This window comes from Oncorhynchus masou, chromosome 29, assembly GCF_036934945.1.
Source record: "Oncorhynchus masou masou isolate Uvic2021 chromosome 29, UVic_Omas_1.1, whole genome shotgun sequence".
Taxonomy (NCBI): Eukaryota; Metazoa; Chordata; class Actinopteri; order Salmoniformes; family Salmonidae; genus Oncorhynchus; species Oncorhynchus masou.
In genome coordinates this window covers 31,582,140-31,606,725 of record NC_088240.1, presented here as the reverse complement: position 1 = coordinate 31,606,725, position 24,586 = coordinate 31,582,140, and the positions used below count along the sequence as shown (strand labels likewise).

At 42.1% G+C, this 24,586-nt stretch overlaps 2 protein-coding genes across 3 annotated transcripts in view; one reads left to right on the top strand and one right to left on the bottom strand.

Moving 5' to 3' along the window:
- Nucleotides 1-11,481, top strand: part of rftn2 (raftlin family member 2) — a 31,206-nt gene extending 19,725 nt beyond the window's left edge. Inside the window, exons 2-8 of the mRNA XM_064944527.1 lie at nt 197-377; nt 1,278-1,570; nt 2,130-2,348; nt 6,760-6,866; nt 7,213-7,316; nt 7,429-7,507; nt 9,661-11,481. Of these exons, the coding sequence (XP_064800599.1) occupies nt 197-377; nt 1,278-1,570; nt 2,130-2,348; nt 6,760-6,866; nt 7,213-7,316; nt 7,429-7,507; nt 9,661-9,870 (1,193 nt within the window). The 3' untranslated portion in view covers nt 9,871-11,481. The remainder of the gene's footprint in view (nt 1-196; nt 378-1,277; nt 1,571-2,129; nt 2,349-6,759; nt 6,867-7,212; nt 7,317-7,428; nt 7,508-9,660) is intronic.
- Nucleotides 11,482-12,111: 630 nt separating this feature from the next.
- Nucleotides 12,112-24,328, bottom strand: LOC135519346 (MOB-like protein phocein). 2 transcript variants are annotated; one of them, XM_064944526.1, is made up of 8 exons: nt 24,031-24,328; nt 21,085-21,240; nt 14,532-14,594; nt 14,184-14,284; nt 13,860-13,989; nt 13,680-13,759; nt 13,494-13,605; nt 12,112-12,879 (listed from the first exon to the last, which is right to left on the bottom strand). In XM_064944526.1, exons 1-8 carry the CDS (start codon nt 24,031-24,033, stop codon nt 12,748-12,750), a joined length of 777 nt encoding a protein of 258 aa, XP_064800598.1. In that variant the 5' UTR covers nt 24,034-24,328; the 3' UTR covers nt 12,112-12,747. The 2 variants fall into 2 exon arrangements, with proteins under 2 accessions (XP_064800598.1, XP_064800597.1); XM_064944525.1 differs by lacking the exons at nt 21,085-21,240; nt 24,031-24,328 and adding an exon at nt 20,066-20,170.
- Between the last annotated feature and the right edge of the window lie 258 nt (nt 24,329-24,586).

Below are 24,586 nucleotides of genomic sequence, written 5' to 3'. Positions count from 1 at the left end.
TTTTCTTTATGCAGGAGTTTCTAGTGATTTTATTGACTCACTGTGTTCCTCTTTCTCCTTCTCTCTTTTATCTTCCTTATTTACCTCTCCTTGCCCCCTTTTCCCCTCTGTTCTTCTCCTCATCCTCCCCATGTCTCATCTCCCCTCCTCTCCACTTCCTTTGTTTTCCTTTCTCCTTCCTCCCCTCCCCCTTCAGGTAGTCGCCCCACGGTGCAGTATGTGTCCTCTCTGTGCGAGCTGTCCCAGGCCCTGCAGCCCTACTACACCCAGGGCTATGTCCTCACCACTCTGCATCCCATCATTCTCTCTGTTGGACGCACGCGTTCCCTGCCCTTCAGCCTGCTCTACCGAGCCATCCTGGCCCGCCCACGACCCAGGTACCAGACACCCAAGCATGCATGCCTGGAGGCACGTACACACACAGACAGCCGCTCCAGGTAGAATTGCCCCGTTCTAGAATCAGTTTGAACCATTTGGGAGGTAAAACACAAAACTTACCTTAGATCGGTGCCTAGGCCAGGGGCCGCCACAATCCATAACCCTCCCACCCATCCCTTAATCTGAGCTCAGCATTGGAACAAGCTACCCAGCCAACTTGGTAAATACTGTAGATGAATGATAGATGATGTAGCTGCATATTTAATGCAACTTCAGTGGGAGGTCAGACTGCTGTTTAAGGGGGAGGGGTTAGGGGGAGACTCCTGGAGAGTATGTTTTGTGGGGCTCTGAGCTGCAGGGGTTGCCATTGGGTAGAAATGTACCCTGACAACAACAGCTCTCTCAAGGCCAATAGGGCCTCAGAATCTCACACATGGTACCTTCTGTGTTATTATCAAACCTGTAATATTACATATTATTAAAATGTGTATTTTATTTGAATATACATATACTACAATGTGTATGTGTGTGTGTGTATATATACACTACCTATTTAGTATGGTTGTTTATGCTTTATGTTTAGAAAGTAGTAGCCATCTCATACATGGCCAATTAATAAATAATGAATTCTGTCTGCAAACACTGACAAAAACAAATCAAGTATGAACTCTCCAGCTGGACAGGGCTCTGTAGCAAGAGACTATTTACCAAGGTAATGCATACAGATTAGATATGGCTTTACAGTCTCAGAGTAGCTAACAGTCAAAACACATGAATGATGAATGAATGCCCTGTATGCAGCTTGTGATTACCAGTTTGAACCTGCAGTACAATGACTGAACGTCTGTGTCTCTGTTCTGTTCTCCTTTCTTCTGTTCTCTCCTCCCTCTGTCTCTTAGTAAGCAGGTGGTGTCCATGTGTCACAGTGTTCCTGTGCTGAGGGTGGAGGAGTGGCCTATCCCAGGGGAGTCCCTGACAGACGACACTGTTAGAGCACTGATCGACAGGGTGAACAGTAGTGCCCGGGGCGGAGTGAGGTTTGTGGGCTCAGTGCTCCAGCAGGCTGGAGGAGGGGGCAGTAACGGCAGGGTGCCTAGCCCCAGGAGAGGCTATCGATCCCCCCCACACACTCCTCCATGTACCCCTCCTGGAGAAGGAGAACTGGAGGATCACAGCCCTACCTACAGCCCTGGTGAGATACTAGTTCTCTCTTCTCTTTTATTCCCGTGTCTCGTCTTCTGTTCAGCTCCCAGGCTTCCACTTTCTCACGACTTGGAAGGATGGCAACGCGAGACTACTTCTCTTCTCTCCTCATCTGTCCCCTCACCTTAACAATGTTGACATGTGGGCTATATCTGCTATCTCCTCTTAACGTCACACAACCTCAAGATGCTGAACACATCACAGCCACACTGTGGAGTCCTAGATTTGTTTCTCCCTTCAACACTACTCATCCGCCTCTCCCCTGATCTGTCAGTGATGTTCAGTTGAACTCTGTGTTGAAGACACTGACTGATGGCCCTGGGGTAGGCGAGGCCTCTGCATGTCAGTCAGCTAACCCTCACCCACCAAGCAGGGCACAACTCCTCACCACAGAGACAACCATACAGACTGAGACGTCCTCGTCCTAAGTAGGGCGAGATTAGTTCACGTTAGAGTTCACATAGACCGCCAATGTCTGTTGTCTCTGCACCTTCTTTCTTGTTCTCTTGATCTGACCATCTACCTCTTATACACCCCCCCCCCCCCAGACCTAAGGTTGCTGGTGTTCTTCCACTCATGGGCACCAGGTTGTGCTCCGCTGGAAGCTCTGGCCTGTCAGTACCACCAGGGGGCACTGTCCATGCGTGTGTCCAGGAAGGGTCAGGTGGTCAGCGCGCTGGAGGCCGATTGGCTGGAGCTGACCGCAGCCTACTACCGCAAAGGCTGGTCATTGGTGGACTCGTTTGTGTACTGGGACACACCCAAAGGTACTGTCAAATGCTGAGATATAGAGAGACTCTTAAGGTGGATGTAAGACTCATACTGTATAACAGCCACACCAAGCTTAAAAAGAAATAACAACATACATGCTGTGACATCTTGCTTTGGAGTTGTAAGATCTCCAGCACAGAGCATTAGTGTAATAATAGGTCAATATCTTGTGACACTTTACTTCTCTGGAAGAGAGGATGGGATTTAATAATAATAATAATAATAATAATATATTAATATATGCCATTTAGCAGACGCTTTTATCCAAAGTGACTTAGTCATGCATGCATATGTTTTTAACATATGGGTGGTCCAGGGAATCAAACCAACTATCCTGTCAAAGCAAGCGCCATGCTCTACCAACTGAGCTCCAGAGGACCAGAGAGTAGAGAGAGATTAAGAACACTTTGTCCTCATCCATCTCTCTCATTCTGCTACTTTATCTATTTTTGCATCTTCTCAAAAATGAGTTTCTTTTATTTTGTCTCCCCTCCCCCTATGTCCCCCAGACGAGTCATTTCCTGTCTTAGTCCCTCCTCTTCTCTCCCCCTCCTCCTCTCTCTCATGCTCCTCCTCCTTTCTACCCCTCTATGCCTCCTCCATTATCTCTCCCACTGTGGCTATATTTGGAGCTCTATTCCCAACCTCCCGACCTGGCTTCCTGTTACGCCATAGACTGGCAGCAGCCGCAAAAATCCACATCATTTGTAGACATCTGGGGCCTGGGAATATAGCACACGGGAGTCTCTCTCTGTCGCTCTCTCACACACACAGGCAAATTCTTGTGTGTGCGCATGTGCACATAGCCTACATCTCAATGTCTGTAACTAGATCATTGTCATTCTAATGAGAAGTTTTACAACACCTACCCATTCAAGGGTTTTTCTTTATGATTACTATTTTCTACATAGACATCACAACTATGAAATAACATGGTAACCAATAATCATGTAGTAACCAAAAAAGTGTTAAACAAATCAAAATATATTTGAGATTCTTCAAAGTAGCCACCCTTTGCCTTGATGACAACTTTGCACAGTCTTGGCATTCTCTCAACCAGCTTCACCTGAAATGCTTTTCCAACAGTCTTGAAGGAGTTCCCACATATGCTGAGCACTTGTTGGCTGCTTTTCCTTCACTCTGCGGTCCAACTCATCCCAAACCATCTCAATTTGGTTAAGGTCGGGTGATTGTTGAGGCCAGGTCATCTGATGCAGCACTCCATCACTCTCCTTCTTGGTAAAATAGCACTTACACAGCCTGGAGGTGTGTTGGGTCATTGTCCTATTGAAAAACAAATGATATTCCCACTAAGCCCAAACCAGATGGGATGGCATACCACTGCAGAATGCTGAATTCTAAATAATTCAGACAGTGTCACCAGCAAAGCACCATCACACCTCCTCCTCCATGCCTCACGGTGGGAACCACACATGTGGAGATCATCCATTCACTTACTCTGCGTCTCACAAAGACATGGCGGTTGGAACCACAAATCTCAATTTTGGACACATCAGACTAAAGGATAGATTTCCACTGGTCTAATGTCCATTGCTTATGTTACTTGGCCCAAGAAAGTCTCTTCTTATTATTGGTGTCCTTTAGTAGTGGTTTCTTTGCAGCAATTCGATCATGAAGGCCTGATTCACACAGTCTCCTCGGAAGAGTTTTTTTATTTTTTATTTCACCTTTACTTAACCAGGTAGGCCAGTTGAGAACAAGTTCTCATTTACAACTGCGACCTGGCCAAGATAAAGCAAAGCAGTGCGACAAACACCACAGAGTTACACATGGGATAAACAAACATACAGTCAATAACACAATAGAAAAATCTATATACAGTGTGTGCAAATATAGTAAGATTAGGGAGGTAAGGCAATAAATAGGCCACAGTGGCGAAATAATTACAATTTAGCAATTAAACACTGGAGTGATAGATGTGCAGATGACAATGTGCAAGTAGAGATACTGGGGTGCAACGGAGCAAAAAATAATATGTGGATAAGGTAGTTGGGTGGACTATTAACAGATAGGCTGTGTACAGGTGCAATGATTGGTAAGCTGTTCTGACAGCTGTTGCTTATATTACAGTGAGGGGAGATATAAGACTCCAGTTTCAGGTATATTTCACTGGTCATCCCCAAAGCCAACTCCTCGTTTGGCCACCTTTCCTTCCAGTTCTCTGCTGCCAATGACTGGAACGAATTGCAAAATCACTGAAACTGGTCAGGATGATATATAATGAGGGTGCCCATGTTTACAGATTTAGGGTTGTACCTGGAAGGTTCCTTGATAATTTGTGTGAGATTGAGGGCATCTAGCTTAGATTGTAGGACGGCCGGGGTGTTAAGCATATACCAGTTTAGGTCACCTAACAGTACAAACTCTGAAGATAAATGGGGGGCAATTAATTCACATATGGTGTCCAGGGCACAGCTGGGGGCTGAGCGGGCCTGTAACAAGCGGCAACAGTGAGAGACTTATTTCTGGAAAGGTGGATTTTTAAAAGTAGAAGCTCGATCTGTTTGTGCACAGACCTGGATAACATGACAGAACTCTGCAGGCTATATCTTTAGTAGATTGCAACTCCACCCCCTTTGGCTGTTCTATCTTGGCAGAAAATGTTGTAGTTGGGGATGGAAATTTCAGAATTTTGGGTGGCCTTCCTAAGCCAGGATTCAGGCACAGCTAGGACATCAGGGTTGGCAGAGTATGGTAAAGCAGTGAATAAAGGCTTTTACGGTTACAGAAGTCAGCAAATGAGAGCACCCTGGGAATAGGAGTGGTGCTGGGGGCAACAGTGCCTGGGTTAACCTCTACATCACCAGAGGAGGAGTAGGATAAGGATACGGCTAAAGGCTATAAGAACTGGTCGCCTAGTGCGTTGGGGACATAGAATAAAATAAGCATATTTCTGGGCGTGGTTGAATAGATTCAAGGCATAATGTACATACAAGGGTATGGTAGGATGTGAGTACAGTGGAGGTAAACCTAGGCATTGAGTGACGATGAGAGAGGTTTCGTCTCTGGAGGCACCAGTTAAGCCAGGTGAGGTCTCTGCATGTGTGTGGTGTTGGACAAAAGAGCTATCTAAGGCATTTTGAGCGGGACTGATGGCTCTCCAGTGAAATAAAACAATAAGAACTAGCCAAGACAGCAGTAGACAAGGCATATTGACATTAGAGAGAGGCATAACGCAATTACAGGTGTTGATCAGGAGAACTAAGACAACGGGTAAATGGCGATGAATGGGCAGAGCGGGTCAGTTAGGTACGTACAGGATCGGAGTTTGAGGCTGGGGCCGACAGGTAAACAAAATTAGGTACCGTGTTATTGAAATAGTCTAGGGGGGGCATCGGCTGTGTAGCCAAGTGATCATAAGGTCATGTTACGTAAGCCTCTAGGAAGAGGGAACGCAACACCCTGCAACAACTCAACTCCCCGTGGAGTGAAAGATGAATGGGACTGTAGGTGCGGGTAAGGATGACAAAGGCAGAAAATGTACTGTTTACTGGGAATTAATTTATTCCTTCACATGGTAATTTGGGGAAAAGGGTCTGGACGGAACCAAAGAAAGTAAAAGTTAGAGCCCCCTCTCCTACCTTACCTGCCTACCCACTACTTACCTAATCTTTTAGCATCACCTGGTGCGCTAACCAAAATACAGGGGGTGGTCCGCTCAGGTCTTACCTAGTGTGTGTATAGATAAATACTAGGGGTTATATACAGTAGGGCAAAAAAGTATTTAGTCAGCCACCAATTGTGCAAGTTCTCCCACTTAAAAAGATGAGGCCTGTAAATTTAATCATAGGTACACTTCAACTATGACGGACAAAATTAGAAAAAAAATCCAGAAAATCACGTAGGATTTTTAATGAATTTATTTGCAAATTATGGTGGAATATAAGTATTTGGTCACCTACAAACAAGCAAGATTTCTGGCTCGCACGGACCTGTAAATTTTTCTTTAAGAGGCTCCTCTGTCCTCCACTCGTTACCTGTATTAATGGCACCTGTTTGAAATTATCAGTATAAAAGACACCTGTCCACAACCTCAAACAGTCACACTCCAAACTCCACAAGACCAAAGAGCTGTCAAAGGACACCAGAAACAAAATTGTAGACCTGCACCAGGCTGGGAAGACTGAATCTGCAATATGTAAGCAGCTTGGTTTGAAGTAGGTGTTCTAAAACGTGACCGATAGTACAGAAAGGACACTATCTGGAATTTACTGCCACGTGTAGAGCATTGTTCACAATGCACTTGTTCACAATGCTACAGTAAAGGTATCTGCTGATGAACATTTGTCTACTGATTTGCACTTGTGTAACTCATAGCGTTTGAGTGTGTGTTTTCTGGTAGATATGCATTGTATGTTGATTGATTGTTTGTGTGTGTTGTCTCAGGTGAGCCCGTGCCCAGGTCTCTAGAGGGGTTGTTTGTCTATGAGGAGAGAAGCACTGCCCCTCCTGCCAACGACACCATCGTAGTGGAGCAGTGGACCGTCATCGAGGTCAGAGAGCCGTGTGTGTGTTACGTATTACCTGTGTGTGTGTGTGTGTGGTTCAGCCAGTGAGGACAGGTGAATGTTTTGCAGTAGGTAGATATTCTTTGGGGAAGATCCTGTTGGGGGAGAGAGAGAGATTAGCATTACAGTTACGTCTCTGTGTGTGTCCATGTAAACACAGCTCAAACAACTAGTTGTGGTGAATGACATTCACTTGCGGGCAACATAATGTGTCTCAGGAGTGTGTACCAACAACCCTGAATTGTAATACTACAAGATGGATAAACAAAGTGTAGAAAACATGCAACAATTGCCTGTGTCCAGTGTGTGACATCATTGCTGTGTTGTATAGGGTTCTGATGTGAAGACAGATTATGGGCCACTCCTTCACACACTGGCTGAGTTTGGCTGGCTGCTCACCTGTGTCCTGCCCACACCTATCATCCGCCATGACAGGTAACACACATAATTGATGTTTTGCTGGAACAAACTGGTCCATTTTGTAGACCAGGTCATCAGGCCTTGTATGAGGATTTTCCTTTCTAATATATAGATTGTGTGTCTCCAGTGATGGTAATCTGGCCACCAAGCAGGTGGTGTTCCTACAGAGACCAGTCAAGACGTCTTCAGTACCACAGAGGAACCAGGTGAGGGCTTGGCTTCAGTTAGCACAAAATACTACACCAGGAAAGTTGCTATTTTTGGGACAATACTGCCCCTTGTGGGTTTTTGTTATAAGATAAAGATGAAATCAGAGTGAGATTTTGGCATTATCATACTAATCAATGAATTGTATTATGTTAGCACTAGCAATGACACACATCTGTGCTGCATTCAATATGATGTTAGTTGTTTTAATTGGATATTCAGGCAGAATTTTGATGACATCCCTGACTATCTGCAAAACATTTGGTGTTATTGCTTAGAACATTTTAAATCATCACAGGTACATGGTAGCAGTGTACATTTTCATCAACAATAAAAATAAATCCTATTTTTCCTGACTACAAATGGGACTTCAATCATGGCCGGTTGTGATACCGCCTGGAATTGAACTAGGGTCTGTAGTGACGCCTCTAGCACTGGGGTGCAGTGCCTTAGACCGCTGTGCCACTTGGGAGCCCAATGGACATTTAATTTGACATGAAACTCCTTTTCATCTGTTTTGTAAGAGCCCATTTCCGACACTCAAAAATGTTGATACTATCTCAGTTTCGAGATACTAACTCCAAGTTTTGAGGTAATAGAACATACATATAGGATATGTTTTGTCATTTGTTTCCTCATTCGTTCATCAAATGTGATCAAATGTGGTTTATATTCAAACTTCGGGTGGCTAGGCTACCTAGACCTTATCATTCCAGAATTGACTGGAATTAATCAATCGACACAATAGTGATGACATACTGTGTGAGTAACCTTTTAATTACAGATGCAAAGGCCTACACGATGCAACACTGCATAAAGCAAACTCATCCCTGTTAGTTCTATTGTCCAATCGCAGTTGTCTATTTATTTATTTTTAACCACATGACCTGATTTATAAAATATCTGGTTCCATCATATAAACATGTTTTCTAGTTGATTTATTGCTATGTCATACCCTCCAACTAGGGTCTGAAATTGTACCTGATTAGGTTAGTCCAGTGGTCCTCAAACCTCCCCTCGGGGATCCCCAGATGTTTCACAAGTTTGTTTTATTCCAGAACAAGTTCACCTGATTCACCGAATCAAGGGCTTGATGATTAGTTGACAAGTTGAATCAGGTGTGCTGGTTCTGGGAAAGATCAAATACATGAACCGGCTGGGGGTCCACGAGGACAGGTTTGAGAACCACTGGGTTAGTCAACCAGATTAGGAAAAACTCTGGGCCCCAAGATATTTTGAGATGGCATTGGCCTATTTATTTACTTTTAATTATCGGTGGGAATGGACTTCCATAGTTTTGTACAATCCTAGACATGCATGCATGCAGAATATTACATGCAATCCTCTCATTGGCAGAATTAACATCTTTCAGTTGTACGGTCTGATTGAGCTGATCTGCCTGGCTCTCCCACAAAGCTCCCAGGCGGTCACACTCATCAATCTTTTGAACTTGCGAAGCCAGGACACTTGGCTTGTAACTGATATCAACTAGAAAGAATCATGTTTACTCTCTTTCATGTAGTCTTTTTGTGGTTGTTGCTTTGATCACATCAGAAGCTCCATATTTTCTCATGTGCACTGTTATTTATTTATCTGTGTTGCCGATGATCTCGCGCCGTGGTCTACAAATGCTAGTTGTGGTAGTTTTTTTTTCCAATGGGGAAAAACAAATGGTATTTGTTGAATATTAGGTGTACAGTAATATTTCTGCCATTTTTGGAAAGCTACAATTTATTTACCCCCCTTGACTGTTATGACAATGAAAATCAGAGCTGTAAATAATCAGAGCTGTAAATTGTCTAACCTGTAGCCAAGTCTTTATAGCCTATAAGGTTAATTATGGCTGTCATTGGTTACAATCGGCCACAATATCAATGAAGCCAGCTAAGGTATATGAGGGGATAGTAGTAGTTGGATATGGCTATCTGAATGTGCACATGATGGAAGTTAGCGGTAACCTAAATATTCATTATTTAATAGAAAAAGATGCACTGACTATTATGTGACAACATTGTCCAGTCGTTTGATAATAACTAAAGCTAACAAATGATAAAATGACAAAAATGTGACTAAGACTAAAACTAAATCTAAAATAGCTGCCAAAGTGAACACTGCATGCTAGACTCTTCCTCACCTCTTTGTCCTCTCCCAGGCGGGGTCCATGCAGAGGGACGTGGCCACTCATTCTGTGAGTCGTGGTGTGGGCAGCCCCCGAACACACCCCACTGAGGAGCTGTCCCCCACCGCGGGGGGTATCGGGGGGTTCCCCGTCTTCGGAGGGGGGTACCCCAGCGCCCTGTCCCACCTGGAGGAGGGAGGCTTCGAGCAGGACGACGGGGCGGCAGAGGTCACATGCATGTGAACCCTGAGATTAACACACAGATCATATCTATCCCTCTAATCTCTTCCCTAACCAAGAAGATCATAGATTAGAAAGCAAAACGTGTCACTTTTTAATGTATTTTATTATGAAGCCATACGCACCATTTTGAGGTGGTGTTATTTCCTTTTTTAAACATTTTGTTGGGAAAACCAAGCAGTCTGACATTGAGATACTTTTACTCATACCCACATTCTTCCACACATACACTTATTAGTCATGATTCAAAAAGATCACATTGTTCACGCTGCACCTTTTCATGTGATGAGAACACAGACACACACATTCACACAACTGTCACCAGCACAAAGCAGGAAGCACAGGACACACCAGGAAGAACCTCTCTGTGCACAGGCAGACCTCTGGACTAATCTCCCTGTGACCCACAACACACCTGTTGGACAGATGTGTCCCAATGTTTTTGTTCTTCAGTCACTGCTCACGTTTCAGACATTGTTCCTGTTTTGGAAAACCTCCTCACCCGCTCATCCACCCTCCCCTTTAGAACTGCCAACACCTCTATTCAATCCAATTCAATACAACTCTCCTCATTCTGACGTGACATCACGTCTGCTCAGGCTCAAGGTTACACGGTTCAGAGACGCAGCATATCTACATCCTGCCACCAGCTCCTCTCCCTCCTCTCCTTTCCCATAAACACACCCAGCAGGATGTAAACATTTATCAGGTGGACAAATAGACATGTTCGCTGTGTTGGCGGTACTGACAATATCCAGGTCAGGCTTGTCTATGGGCCTGGTGGTGAGTACAGCCATATTACAAACAGCCCTCTCTCTTTCTGTGATGGTTGTGTTTAACTCTGGGTGTTTGAGTTCAGGCCTGGAGAAGCTTGTTTGTACATTCATTTCTTGGGTGAGTTCAGATGTGTTTTTATATATATATATATATATATATACACAAACACACAGAGAGGACTGCCAAGCCACAGGGGTGCCTGGGTAAGTAGGAACGATTGAACAATATTTCAAACCCTTTTTGAGATGTACACATACAGTACATTAGAGCCATTGTATTCAGACAGTCTGATTGGTGCTAAACATCTATTGTTCACTAATCTGTTCATGATGTCATCATTAGTGTATATTTCTTAAGTATTTTATAACAATTTTACCAGTTGGCATCGGATCAGTAGATATTCTGTTCCTGCACCTATTCTGTCATTGGAATTTGCTGGTAGTTGTTTCATCATATCCACATGGCACTGGTTATCAGGCCTCAATTGTTTCATTCTGCTCAGTGATGATGTAGATTTCTCTCCTCAGATCTTGAGACAAAAGCCCTAGTTTCTTCAGGAGATAGTGACAGTTGACTCTTTTTTAAATGTTTGATCATGTGACGGGAAACAAGCAAGGGCTTGTTGTATAAGAAAACACCATGCTGCTGTACATATCGTAATGTTAACAGGAAGTATTACTAGAGATGCACAGACAAGTTTTTAAATTAGCTCCCTTTTTTGGGGATGGCGAAACAAATCAGTATTATCTACCTGTTGCAGTGTTTTCATTTTGGAGAAATTGTCATTTGTTGTCATTGATGTTTTATCTAATTAAAAAGTGAATTTCCCTTCCTTGATCCTCTGCGTGCAGTTGTATTCTCTGTTTAAGAAATATATTATATCCTTAAATACTGCCCATGATTTCTCACATTTACTGACCGATTTACTTTTGGCCCCACATTCACATCTGCCACCTTAACCTTCTTCATCAAGGTGTTGAGGCGTACACCTTAGAAATGAAGTTGCAAACGACAGATGGGGCCAATTTCTACAAAGGGACATTTCAAAAAGTCAAGCACATTGGGTATGTCTTTTTATTAACAGACATCATGAAAACGTAACAAAATTCAGTTCATTAAAAAAGGAAAATTAAAAAGTGGGGCAGATAGACAAGACTCCTCTCACAAAATAACTTAATGACGGGGGGAGGGTAAATGGTGACGGAGGTATGTACTCAGAGCAACAAAAGCAGAGATTCTGAACCACAAATGGATCCATAGCCTCTAAACCCTACACACACCTGTACATTTGAGCAGATTGGATACAGAAGCATTATAGTCATAGCCTCATATTGCCTTCCAATGGGCTGCATGGAAATGTCTGCATTTTTCCACCAATCCGCTCAGATCTACAGGAGTGGGAAGGGGTACATTTACAATTCAGAGAGAATGTAAAGCACCAGGAAAACATAGAGCAGGGTTAGCCCATGAGTGTGTGCCTTTGTCATCAACACATTATGGTTTTATGTAGGTTGCGCAAATCCAGGTGCTTAAAATGTTAAAGCAAGTAGTGAGAGCCTGTGTGCAGCTGTTTCAGACCTGGGTTCAAATCAATGATGTATATAAAATCTGGATTGCTGATGCTATGCATTGGCTAATGAGAAGCTTTGAAGCCACCGGTTGGCCATATTGGCAGTCCATAGGAATTAAAGGAATTCCACTTGAATGTTTCAAGGACAAAATTACATTTAAGTATTGTTGTTGTAGCGGGGCCAGTAACATTAGTACTTTTAAGGATGTTTAAAATTACATTTATTTACTTTTAGCTCACACAACTACAAATTATGCATGTAGCTGTGGCAAAAACAAGTGTAGACATTTTCGTACAATGCCAAGATGGGAGGTGCGGTGGCTTCAAAACAGAGCCCCCTGTCAGTCTAGTGTATATAAAAATCATTGGTTCAACTACTATCTGAAATCTTTCAAATACTTTGAGCATTTGCTTTAGAGTGCCAGATGGGTGGGGTTTGCACATGTGGGACTTCTCTTGGTTCCATTGCAACAGGCAAGCTCAATCAAGCAGTATTTGAATACACGTCTGGTCTCCTGTGTGCAGCTCTCCTCTCAGGCCTCGCTCTCCCCAGCTGAAGCGTTCTGGACCTCCTCCTCCAGGATAGGAACGATCAGGTTGTCCTTGGACATCAGGTTGTACTTCATCACGAAGCGTGTGAACCGATGGCACAGGAACGTCTCATTCTGCAGGGAGGGACATAGAAGGGAAACAAACAAGAGAATTAGGCTGAGTTCGGCTCTGTCCAGAAACAACCCATAGCACGTACCCTCTAGACATAGAGGTGACTCAAGAAAAGCAGTGTCTGATTCACTAGTTTATAGACTGTAGTGCCATTATAGCTTTGGTCTGCATGGGGTCGTTACATTGACTACTGAGCCGGGATCAGTGGACCATGAAGTGAAGCTAATCATCTGCCCAGTTCTAGTAATAACCACATCAGTATTTCCCTACAGACCTTGGCATGGTTTCCCAAAGCATTTTAAGACTAATTCTAACAAACGTAGCCTTAAGATGCTTTTGGGAAACCTGGTCTGAAGCGCCACCTGTTGACTGAATTTGATACAACCACAAAATGGAACATGAATCATTTGGCAGAAAAAAAGCACAATAACTGATTCTTCTCAATTTCCTCTTCAACCTGGTGTACACTTGTGAATATGAGCTTTACATTTTCTAATTTAAACAAGCAGAAAAAAGCAGTTTGTTTCCCTGTGACGCTATTCTATCAGTTTCAATAAGAACGAGGAGCCAAAATCCAGGTCTATTTGGGAAGTGGGAACTTCCAACTACCACTTACCTCATACTTGTCGAATATCTGGCGATGGTGGAAATAGGCATGAGAGAATATCCTATAGATACGGCGACACACAGAGCCCAGCTTGGCTACAGAGGACTCCTTGATGCTCACACTGGGGAGAGAAGATTGAAAGTGTATGAGTAGGAAACCAAAGTATTCCTTTACATAGTGTGTGTGTGTGCTCACCGGCTGGGGAAATACTTGTTGCTGTTGAGAAGGCAGGCAGCTCCGTCCAGCGTGTGCCTAGTGTAGTCAATGGCAGGACACTGGACACAAACACACAGGCAATTGCATCCTGTGCCATAGCAGGCTAAATTGAAAAATAAAACCCTGAGTGAATTAAATTCTGATTTTAGTAACACTCACCTCTTTGGGGGTTTTGTGTGCAGCACATAGGAAGATCCACTGCTCTGTGGCAGTCATCTGCGTGCAGGTGTCTGGGTGGCACTCACTCTGCAGTTTCACAGCTAGTCCATTCAGCTCCAGACAGAATTGCCTATAACAGAGAGAAAGAAGGGGTGGGTGGGGGAATGGGGATAAGGAAAAAGATGAGTGAGACAACACCAAAATCAATTACTGTAATTGATTTGGTAGACACACTCAGTGTAGAGAGTCTAATCAGTCAAGTGTGTAGTTGGTATAGGGTCAAAGTAATACGTCTGGTAAGTCAAGTGAAGGAACGCAGTGTACCTGAGGTGCTCGTACTTCCACACTCCCTCGTCCTGTCCCTCTGGAGGCTCCAGGATCTTATCGATGTTCGAGCAGTCTGACCGGATGTTCTGCTGAATGTACTGAACATGGACAGGGTACCACTGAGGTTAGTCAACCATCCTTGTTAACAGACTAAGGTTCTGACATGGATGACAATGATCACACTAGATAAGATGCTTTGTAGGTTTATAGGGCAGCAGCCATGTTAAAATAAGGCACAGCTCGTCAATGTCAGGCTTGACAGCTACAAACAGCATTCTGCAATCATGACACTTGAAGCTCAAAATGGACTCCTCGGTCATTCCCCACTGACTAACTCAACCAAACCTGTTGTACAGCCAGAGTGCTGTCCATCTCCTCAAAGGATTCATCTGGCCAATTGTAGAAATCCTGCAATGAGAGAGGGACAAAGGGATAACGTTAATCATATTCACTGTATGTGCTCAATGGACAAACGTGTCACCTCTCAGCCTTCACACCATCTAGCCATAGACAGCATTGTTTACATTAGCTAGCAAACACTGTATTAGTTGACATGCTAGCTAACGGTAGCTAACTGGTAACTGTCAGCTATTTTGACATAGCTTGCTAGCTAGTTAACTGTTGATGAACTGTAGACTGTAATTAACTTGCAAAAATATTTAGCATCAGCTAACTATCAAATAGTCATTACTTGTGTTGACCTTATACTTGTAAAGTGCCCCAAATTACTTAGCTATACTGAACAAAACTATAAGATGCAACATGCAACCATTTCAAAGATTTTACTGAGTTACTGTTCATATCAGGAAATCAGTCCCTAAACCCTAATCTATGGACTTCACATGACCGGGCAGGAGTGCAGCCATGGGCAGGCCTGGGACGGCTTGGGCCCACCCACTGGGGAGCCAGGCCCAGCCCCTCAGATGTTCCCACAGGTGAAGAAGCAAGATATGGAGGTCCTGGGCTGGTGTGGTTACAAGTGGTCTGTGGTTGTGAGACCAGTTGGACCCTGCCAAATTCTCTAAAATGACGTTTATGGTAGAGAAACGAACATTACAGCTCTGGTAGACATTCCTGCAGGTGCATGCCAATTGCATGCTCCCTCAACTTGAGACATCTGTGGCGTGACAACACTGCATATTTTAAGTGACCTTTTATTTTCCCCAGCACAAGGGGGGCTTGTGTAATTATCATGCTGTTTAATCAGCTTCTTGATATGCCACACCTGTCAGGAGGGTGGATTATCTTGGCAAAAGAGAATGCTTACTAACAGGTATGTAAACACATATGTAAATAACATTTTTGAGAAATAAGCTTTTTTTGGGTATGGAACATTTCTGGGATTTTATATTTCAGCTCATGAAACACTTTACTTGTTTCTTTTATATTTTTGTTCCGTGTAGATGAACGTTATCAATACCAAATGTAAACTAGGTTGGCTACTAAATTAGCTTGCCAAAAGATAACGACCCTACCGCTACGCTTGTTTACATTGAGCTGCACAGGGATTGGAACTCAATCATTGTTACATTAAGACACCATGGAGCTGGCGCGAGATATGGGGCGGAAAATGTACCTCAATGCTGGAATGGGATGTGCTGCTATACTCCAAATTGTACATTTATCCACCCTGCTCCATCAAGAAGATTGACATTCTACCACTTTTTATCATTGATGCATACGCCATCTAATAGGACGCTGAAACTGAATTCCACATTCCTCTCAATAACTTAATTCCCTGTAAAAGTCTTAAGGCCTGTATGTATTGCATTAAAAACAATGGCATAGTCCTTCACCATCACTGGAATTACATATCTATTAAAAAACTCAACATAACTATACATTTGTCCATTTCAATAAATACTTGTGTCAGTAATAAAATACCGTTCTCAAACCATCTATAGAAAAATTATGTATTATTATATTTTATGTCTTTGTGATTCCAAATCAAACATCTATTAGGGGAGAAGTTACATTTATATACAATTAACCAGAATAGTAACACCTGCTTATGGAAATTGGATAATTTAAGGGGAATTTTAATGAGCTCAGTTACATTTTTGAAAACATTCAATGCCACCAACCTTTTCAAAAACAAGATTTGGAATAATATTCCAAATCCTATCTGCAAATTGGATGTAATTCTTGATCCACCTAGTCTTCAAGATAATATCTGATGTACCAAAATCAAGCACATTTAAACTGCCCAGATCTAGAGTATTACACAATACACTCTTTTTTAAATAATGTGGTTTATTCCTCCAAACAAAATGTAAAAGTTTCAAGTTTACTTCTTTACTTGTTGCGTGGGGAACATCCAATGCCATTGCAGCCATTGCAGTCTCGATACTTCTTCAGTTTTTGACAGCAATATGTGACCATTTAACAACCAAGCATCAAACCTCAACGTTCTCAGTGATGGGAGTAAAATTTTAATTAGCCCTTTGTTTAGTTTTTACATATCTTGATGCCCAGGTATGTAATAACATTTTATGGGAATACAGGCAATATCAGCCAAATCATTTGATTGATACTTTAATGCAAAATGTTCTATTTTATTTAAAAGTCAAACAAGATAGAAGAAAATACATTCAAACACAGCTTTTTATAGACTCTGTTCTATCCCGTAAAACAATGTATAGTGTCATCTGAGAGCCCCCCCCCCCAATTAGGTCATTTAATTGAATCCATGTCCATTGAATCCAATTAGGTCATTTATTGCATCCATGTCTGAATGACTTGTTTAAAGTAATTGCCAAATCTAAAGAAATCCAGTGTTTCAAACATAAAACTATACTCTGCCGTATCGAATGCAATTTACAAAAAAAAATAGAAATATATTTTTGGGGGATTGACAAATAAAATGGTCTTAATTTGAAAGGTTACTTAAATAAAGAGATTAAACATTGAGACATCAAAGAAAGTAACTTCCCCATTTCAATAGCTTCTATGAATACAAATTTTTAAAAAATCACAAATATCATCTTGAAATACTTTATAAAAAATTCACTGGTTTGACCTTAATTACCATATGATGTCTTCCTTAATCTCTTCCAAAGATATATTTTGGTCACACATTATTTTGAACTCCACATCAATACACAAAGCATTCTCTTTTATGGAGGACAGAAAAGAGGTTATATCGCCAACATTATCCCTTTTAGTACATAATTTACCATAGAACTATGTAACAAAGCAAGACATTTCCTTTGGATTTCTGATGTATGTCCATTAATGTTCAGTTTAACCAAGGAGAGTTCAGCATTTATTTTTTCCAAGTAAAAAATATATTTAGTGTTTTTCTCACCTTCTTCCATCCACTTTGTTCTTGATCTCAAATCAAATTGTATTTGTCACATGCGCTGAATACAACAGGTGTAGTAGACCTTACCGTGAAATTCTTACTTACACGCCCTTAACCAAAAACGCAGTTCAAGAAATAGTTAATAAAATATTTACTAAATAAACGAAAGTTTTAAAAAATCGAATAATTCAAAAGGTAACAAGAAATTTACATAACAATGAGGATATATACCGTGGGTACCCGTAGAGTCAATGAGCGTCGGTACAGGTTAATCGAGGTCATTTGTAAAGTGACAATGCATAAATAATAAACAGCGAGTAGCAGCAGTGTAAAAACAATGTAAATAGTCCGGGTGGCCATTTGATTAGTTTAGTTCAGCAGTCTTATGGCTTGGGGGTAGAAGCTGTTAAGGTGCCTTTTGGTCCTAGATTTGGCGCTCCGGTACCGCTTGCCGTGCATTAGCAGAGAACAGTCTATGACTTGGACCTTCCTCTGACACCACCGCCTACCTTCTGTAGCGCCTTATGGTCAGATGCCGAGCCGATGTCATACCAGGCGGTCATGCAAATGGTCCGGATGCTCACGATGGTGCAGCTGTAGAACATTTTGAGAATCTGGGGACCCATGACAAATCTTTTCAGTCTCCTGAGGGGCCCTCTTGACAACTGTATTGGTTTGTTTGGACTATGATAGTTTGTTGGTGACCAAGGAACTTGAAACTCTCAACCCGCTCCACTTCAGTCCCGTCGATGTTAATGGGGGCCTGTTTGACCCTCCTTTTCCTGTAGTCCACGATCAGCTCCTTTGTCTTGCTCACATTGAGAGGTTGTTGTCCTGGCATCACACTGCCAGGTCTCTGATCTCCTCCCTATAGTCTGTCTCATGGTTGTCAGTTATCATGCCTACCACTGTTTTGTCGTCAGCAAACTTAGGACGGTGTTGGAGTCGTGCTTGACCACTCAGTCATGGGTGAACAGGGAGTATAGAAGGGGACTAAGTACGCACCCCTGAGGGGCCCCAGGGTTGAGGATCAGCGTGCCAGATGTGTTGTTGCCTACCCTTTACCACCTGGAGGCGTCCCGTCAGGAAGTCCAGAATCCTTATACTTTGTCCTCATATATTATTTTAATAATGTGCTCGTCTTGATGACTCAAGTCCTCTTGTCCATTGATGGTAACAATGTCTTTGATTATAGACCTTTGGTCTTAGCAACCACCTTTCCTCTTTGAATGGTCAACCTTCTGATTTCCCAGTATGCACCATATAACTTCAACAAGTTTGCCTTATTCTAGCATTCAGTTCTAATAGATTTAGCTGCAGTCTTGAACTGTTCATCAGCCGGAAGTGTTGTTACATTTCTGGTAATTGTTATCTTTCTGTTCATCTGTAGATGCTGCGAGGTTGATTGAATGAAAAATGGCTTTATGGTCCGTGAGAACAGAGGTTTCAATAGAGACATCTACTCTGGATATTAAACAAAAATCGATTCTTGATTGCATGGACATATCTTTGCAACACAATGTATATTGTTTTTCTATATATATATATATATATATATAGAGAGAGAGAGAGAGATAGAGAGATCTCAAAACCAGCAAATCCCAAACATAAATTCAATTTGGAGGGATTATTCATTCTTGAAGCTCAGGAGGTAAGCAATCTCATTGAGGATCCCCAATAGAATTCCAATCCCCTCCAAAATTCAGTCTGGCATCCACAAATATATCTAAAAGTAGATGGATTTCCTGCTAAAAATCTTGAAATAGGTTTTTGTTTTTGAACTGTTATTTGTAGCATAAATTATTTTTGTAGCTTCCCAAAATAAAAAGACCATTCACATCTATAACTAAAATGAACCATCTTCCAGAATGATGAGCCTTACTATTGATTACTTTACCTTTAAACTTCCCTTTCAAAACTGCCAAGCCACCAGAATGGTTACTTCCATAACAGCACGTTGTGTTGAACAATGTAGATTAATTGTCTGGCACTGAAATTCCAAAACGTCTGCAGTAGTTACTGCTAGCTAGCATGAGAACAAAAAGGGCAGTTGTCCATTAAAACTAGCAGTATTCTTCTCGATGTATCAGTGTGGATACATGTACAATTTGGAGTACAGTGGGATATCCCATCCCTGCATTGAGGTACGTTTCCTCACCCATATTTTACACCAGTTCCATGGTGTGGTTAATATACCCATAATTGCGTTCCTACCCCAGTGCAGCTCAGTCGTAAACAAGTGTAACCGTAGGGTCGGCATCTTCTGGCAACTACGTTAGCTAGCATCAATTAGTTACTTGCTAGCTATCAAAAGTGGTTCTCTGATAGTATTCATATTGGGATTTTAGTCTAGTTTGCCAACTATTTAGCTAGGCAAGTGTCGAAATGTCTGCTGTGCAACATTTTTAGCAAGCCAAGTTAGCAAGCTACTAACGTTACTGGCTTGCAGCCCCGACCCTTCCTGTGTTTTTCAGAAGCCATCACCGAAATTAAATTCACGGTTGATGTAAGGCCACTATGATCACCGATGGCCTCTTCACCAAATGCAATCGTATTCAAAATTCTAGAAACATACCTTTGCCTTGGTTCCAGGCCTATTCCTCCTCAGAACTGCAGTACCCTCCGCCATGACCATCTCGACAGAATGCCCGGATGCAAATGATGCACAAGCTTGTGTGACGGATAACAAGAACTGGGATTGGGAGTAGTGAGCTACCAAATGGTTGTCATTCCTCCACAGAGATATCACTGACACTGCACATTTGCTTGTTTACGTACGTATGTGTGAATCATAGTATTTAAAGAATACAAGTGTATGTAGGGGTGGAAGGACCTTTTACCAAAACCAGTTCCTTCAACAAAATGTTATGCAGATCTGATTCTGTATATGTATATTCAACTTGTCTTATTCAGAGTGTTGCAGGTGGGGGCCTGTGAAACGCACTCCTCAGCCTGAACAGCCTCCTCTTTTCATACATCTGCTCAGGACATACACATCCAGATTCAATAGTCCACTTTATTATTGTAACAAAACATGATCAGAATTATTTACAATTGAATAACATATAAAAAAAACCTAAGACATGAACGAGGCAACAATCTTCTCTAACAGGATGGATGGGGGTTACAGGGATGTTTTACAGTGAACCAGATTTTACTCTACATATTTGCCAAGGATGTCAGCATCACGGAACAGGAAGTATTCCTGAAAGACAAATGGAGATAAATTAAAATAGACAATCAATACACAAACTAATGAATACAGTAGTAGGACATAATTTCAAATGATCTACTTTATTGTTATTAGATGTATGATAAGTGAAAACGGTTCAAGACATGCCTTGTCTTCCAGGTCGACTTTAGTTCCTCCATACTCTGGCAGAAGGACCGTCTCTCCAACTTTGACACTCATGGGTGTCAGCTTCCCTTTCTGAATGAGATCAGTAGAAAAAAAAGATTGCTATATTGTATCTGGGCATTGTGAAATCTGATAAGCCAGTTAGACAACTCAGACTGTAAGCCACAATTGTAGACAGTTCCACAAATCATACATAAGCTACTGTTTAGCCAGAGAGTAAGATCAAAGTAAATTACCTGGTTTGTGGAGCCTGGTCCCACTGCCACCACTGTGGCCTGCAGAACCTTGCCTTGGGCCTTCTCTGGCAACATGATGCCCCCCTTTGACATAGTCTCCGCAGCCAGACGCTCCACCAGCACCCGGTCAAACATGGGAAGGAATTTCCTGAAAGCCTAAAAGATGTATGAGAACGGTTTTATGAAGGAGACAACGTACAACAAAACATTGAAACGGATTTAATCTACATGGCTCATCTGAGGTTGCGAAGTGTTGGACTCTTCAGTGAGTGCTTGACATTCCAATTGTTATACCCTCAAATTGCCACTAGCTAGAGTTTGATCCATTGTGTGAACTGAAAAAAGGCTTAAGTAATACAAATGCACGAGGTGCCCCTTCAATAGCCAAAAGGAGATGTGTTGTAACCACCTGCCATCATATGCTGAAAATAAGTACAATTTTGTGGGGGACTGATTATTTAACTTGGCAAGTCAGTTAAGAATTTGTTCTTATTTACAATGACGGCCTACTCCGGCCAACGCTGGGCCAATTGTAAGCTGCCCTATGGGACTCCCAATCATGGTCAGATGTTCAAATCCAGGCTCTATCACCAGGTGCTATAGTGACACCTCTTGCCCTGAGATGCAGTGCCTTAAACTGCTGTGCCACTCTTGAGCCCCAGTGTACACCATTCAAAACCTTAAGGTGGATTTCAAGAGTTCCTGGCTTGGTAATTGTAGTTGCTCTTTTTGAAAGGCTATTTTTTTGTGAACATCCAAATTGAATCACATCTGTGAGAGACTTTCATTTGGCTTCTTGACTTACATTTAAGGTTAGGCCTACTACCATTTAAATGCTACTGAAAAAAAGGGCACTTTGGGATCTAAATGAACATATCTTTTAGCTGAATGTATCCAAATGAGCTTGCACACGGAACACAAGAAACTAGTCACTAAAGGTATACATAAACCTACTACAGGTTAGTGGTACTCTATGCAAAATAGTTGGAGTGAGTGAAGCTGACAATATGGTGGATGCCCCACAGGCTGTGGAGATTCTGTGTCGTTCAACAGTTTTAGGGAAACTGATATGCTGATCGTGAAGGTGGATTTTGTGGCTTTTATTGTATATGTGATTAATTGTCCTGCCCAAATGAACAAGGAGTCCAAGGAAGTGGCCATAATTGTATTTGCAGCTGAAAGGTTATTGGGTCTCCAGGACTTCACGGCCGAAACATTGCAAGGAATACTGTGCAAAGATGCTCTTCCTTCTCAAGCCCCAGAGTCTGAAGGGATCAGAGTTGACGTTTGAATGACTAAAGGAGTACATTGATTTGTTTCTTTGGCTTTTATTTATTTGGGAACAATACGAGTATACTAATCCGTACAGTGGGTGGTGACATACACCTCACATTTTTGCCATAGAAAAATAATTAGTGGAACCTTCCTCACAAATGATTTCCTGTACAGTTACAAGTAGAGGGTTTGTTACTGGCCTTGACTACTAGCAGTGTCCAGGCAATCTGCAAGTAGAGCCTGCCAAAGGCAACAAAGACACCGTTAGTATTCACTATTGAAAAGATGTAAAGCAGCATTTCCCAAAGGGGTGCACATTTGGGGTTTTGCCCTAACACTACACAGCTAATTAAAATGATCAAACCTAGATGATTTGAATCAGCTGTGTAGTGCTAGGGCAAAAACCAAAACGTACACCCTTTGGGGTTCCCGAGGACCGAGTTTGGGAAACCCTGGCTTAAAGCAAGCAATTGTTAGATATCTGATGTAGCACAAGCTAAAACTACAAAAAAACTATAAAAAGGGTATGGATTCTCTCTGTGGCCTGCATAATGCAAGGAGTTTAGGAGTCAACATTTTGAAGATTTGCAACACCAGCTGCCTGTCTGGTAACAGATGCATCTTTGACCTTGAATGAAGGTTGTCGGTGAGACAGGGGACAGAGGAGGGTTTGTGGTTCGAGGCTGTTGACTCCTGGGCAGGGCTCTCCAACCCTGACCCACAGATAAACTTCTATACTAATCATGGCTTTGATGTTAGACTAAATTCCAGAACAGGTCAGGGAGTGTGCTCACACAACCCCACATGGGCCCAAAAATCTATCAAACTTTATTTGTGTCACATTCTTCCTAAAAAGGTGTAGACAAACAGTGAAACCTGGGCAAGGCTTTGTGGGGTTTAGTAGGCTCAAGGAACCAGACGTCAAGAGATAACATTGAACAAAAACAAATAATTCGAGGTCTGTTCTTCAGTGACCAGGGTTTCAGATCCCATTCTAACATCTTTAGAATACTGTGCAATATTCCCAAGCAGAATTGTGCAATCTAGTGCGGCAAAATGTATGGCCAAATAAAATGCTGTGACGCTGTTGAACATGGGGTCACGGCTTCTGCGTTACCCGGAACTGGTTGATAACCGGTAATTCCCTTTTCGTTGTGCAAGGGCAGACAGTGAAATAAACTAGAATATACAATAGGTCAAATAAAATACTACACTTGTGCACATATCAATTTAGATTGCAACAGCAAATGCTTCTACTCATCACTTTTCGTTCTTCATAGTACCCATCAACTACAGTGCCAATTGTGAAACTCGTGCTGGCAATTTTTATATATATATATATATATATATATATAGATAGATTTTGAGATTACTTGCTATTTTGCGCCATCAATCTCGAGCTCGCAATTTAGCTATCGTACAATCAGAAGTGTGGGACAATGCATTGCAGATCGCATAGGTCACTATGACACGCCTTTACATAGTAACCGTAGCTAGCTAATCTGATAAAGTCCTCCTGTATTCTTGGTCATACCTGACCTTGCCTGCGAGAAATCAAAGCATAGGTTAGCTAATAGGAAACTCGGAATGCTAACTCTGCTAGTGACAAACATGACACTTGGCATCCTAAATTATATTCCAGCTATGTGTTTTTGATAAAGAATGTCTTACCATTTATGTGAGAGACCTTGCAATGTTGAGCACAGACTTCTTTGAGCGTGGATTTGACACACTGAACGAGTCCCCACGTGAGGAAATATCAAGAAATGGTTCACGCATGCGTGTCTTCAAATGTCCTTACATTACAGTTCCTGGACAGTTTCAGTTCCAAAATATTCCGTTACCCCCACAGAATGCAAAAGGCAGGTGTACATATAGAAGGAACTCGCCAGGACAGTTGTGAAGAAATTATAATTTATGTTTCATGTGTTCTCATGTGATTGCAGTTTGCAGCAATGTTGCACAAGGTGTCAACTTTGAACCCCCCTTTCTCTCCAATGGCGCATGAGAAAGTTCTGGAACATGGGGCCCTGGAACGAGCATATCAGTGAAACATGTAGTTTTATTGACAAGTTAAACACACAAAATAAATACTTTTCCTAAAACAAAGAGTATAAATATCACAATCATTTGACATAATAGGGTTTTGATGTAAAGGTTCCTTCAACTTCAGCAAATATTTATCTTTTTTTTTTTTTTCTTTATGCATATTTAGGGGTGGACCGGT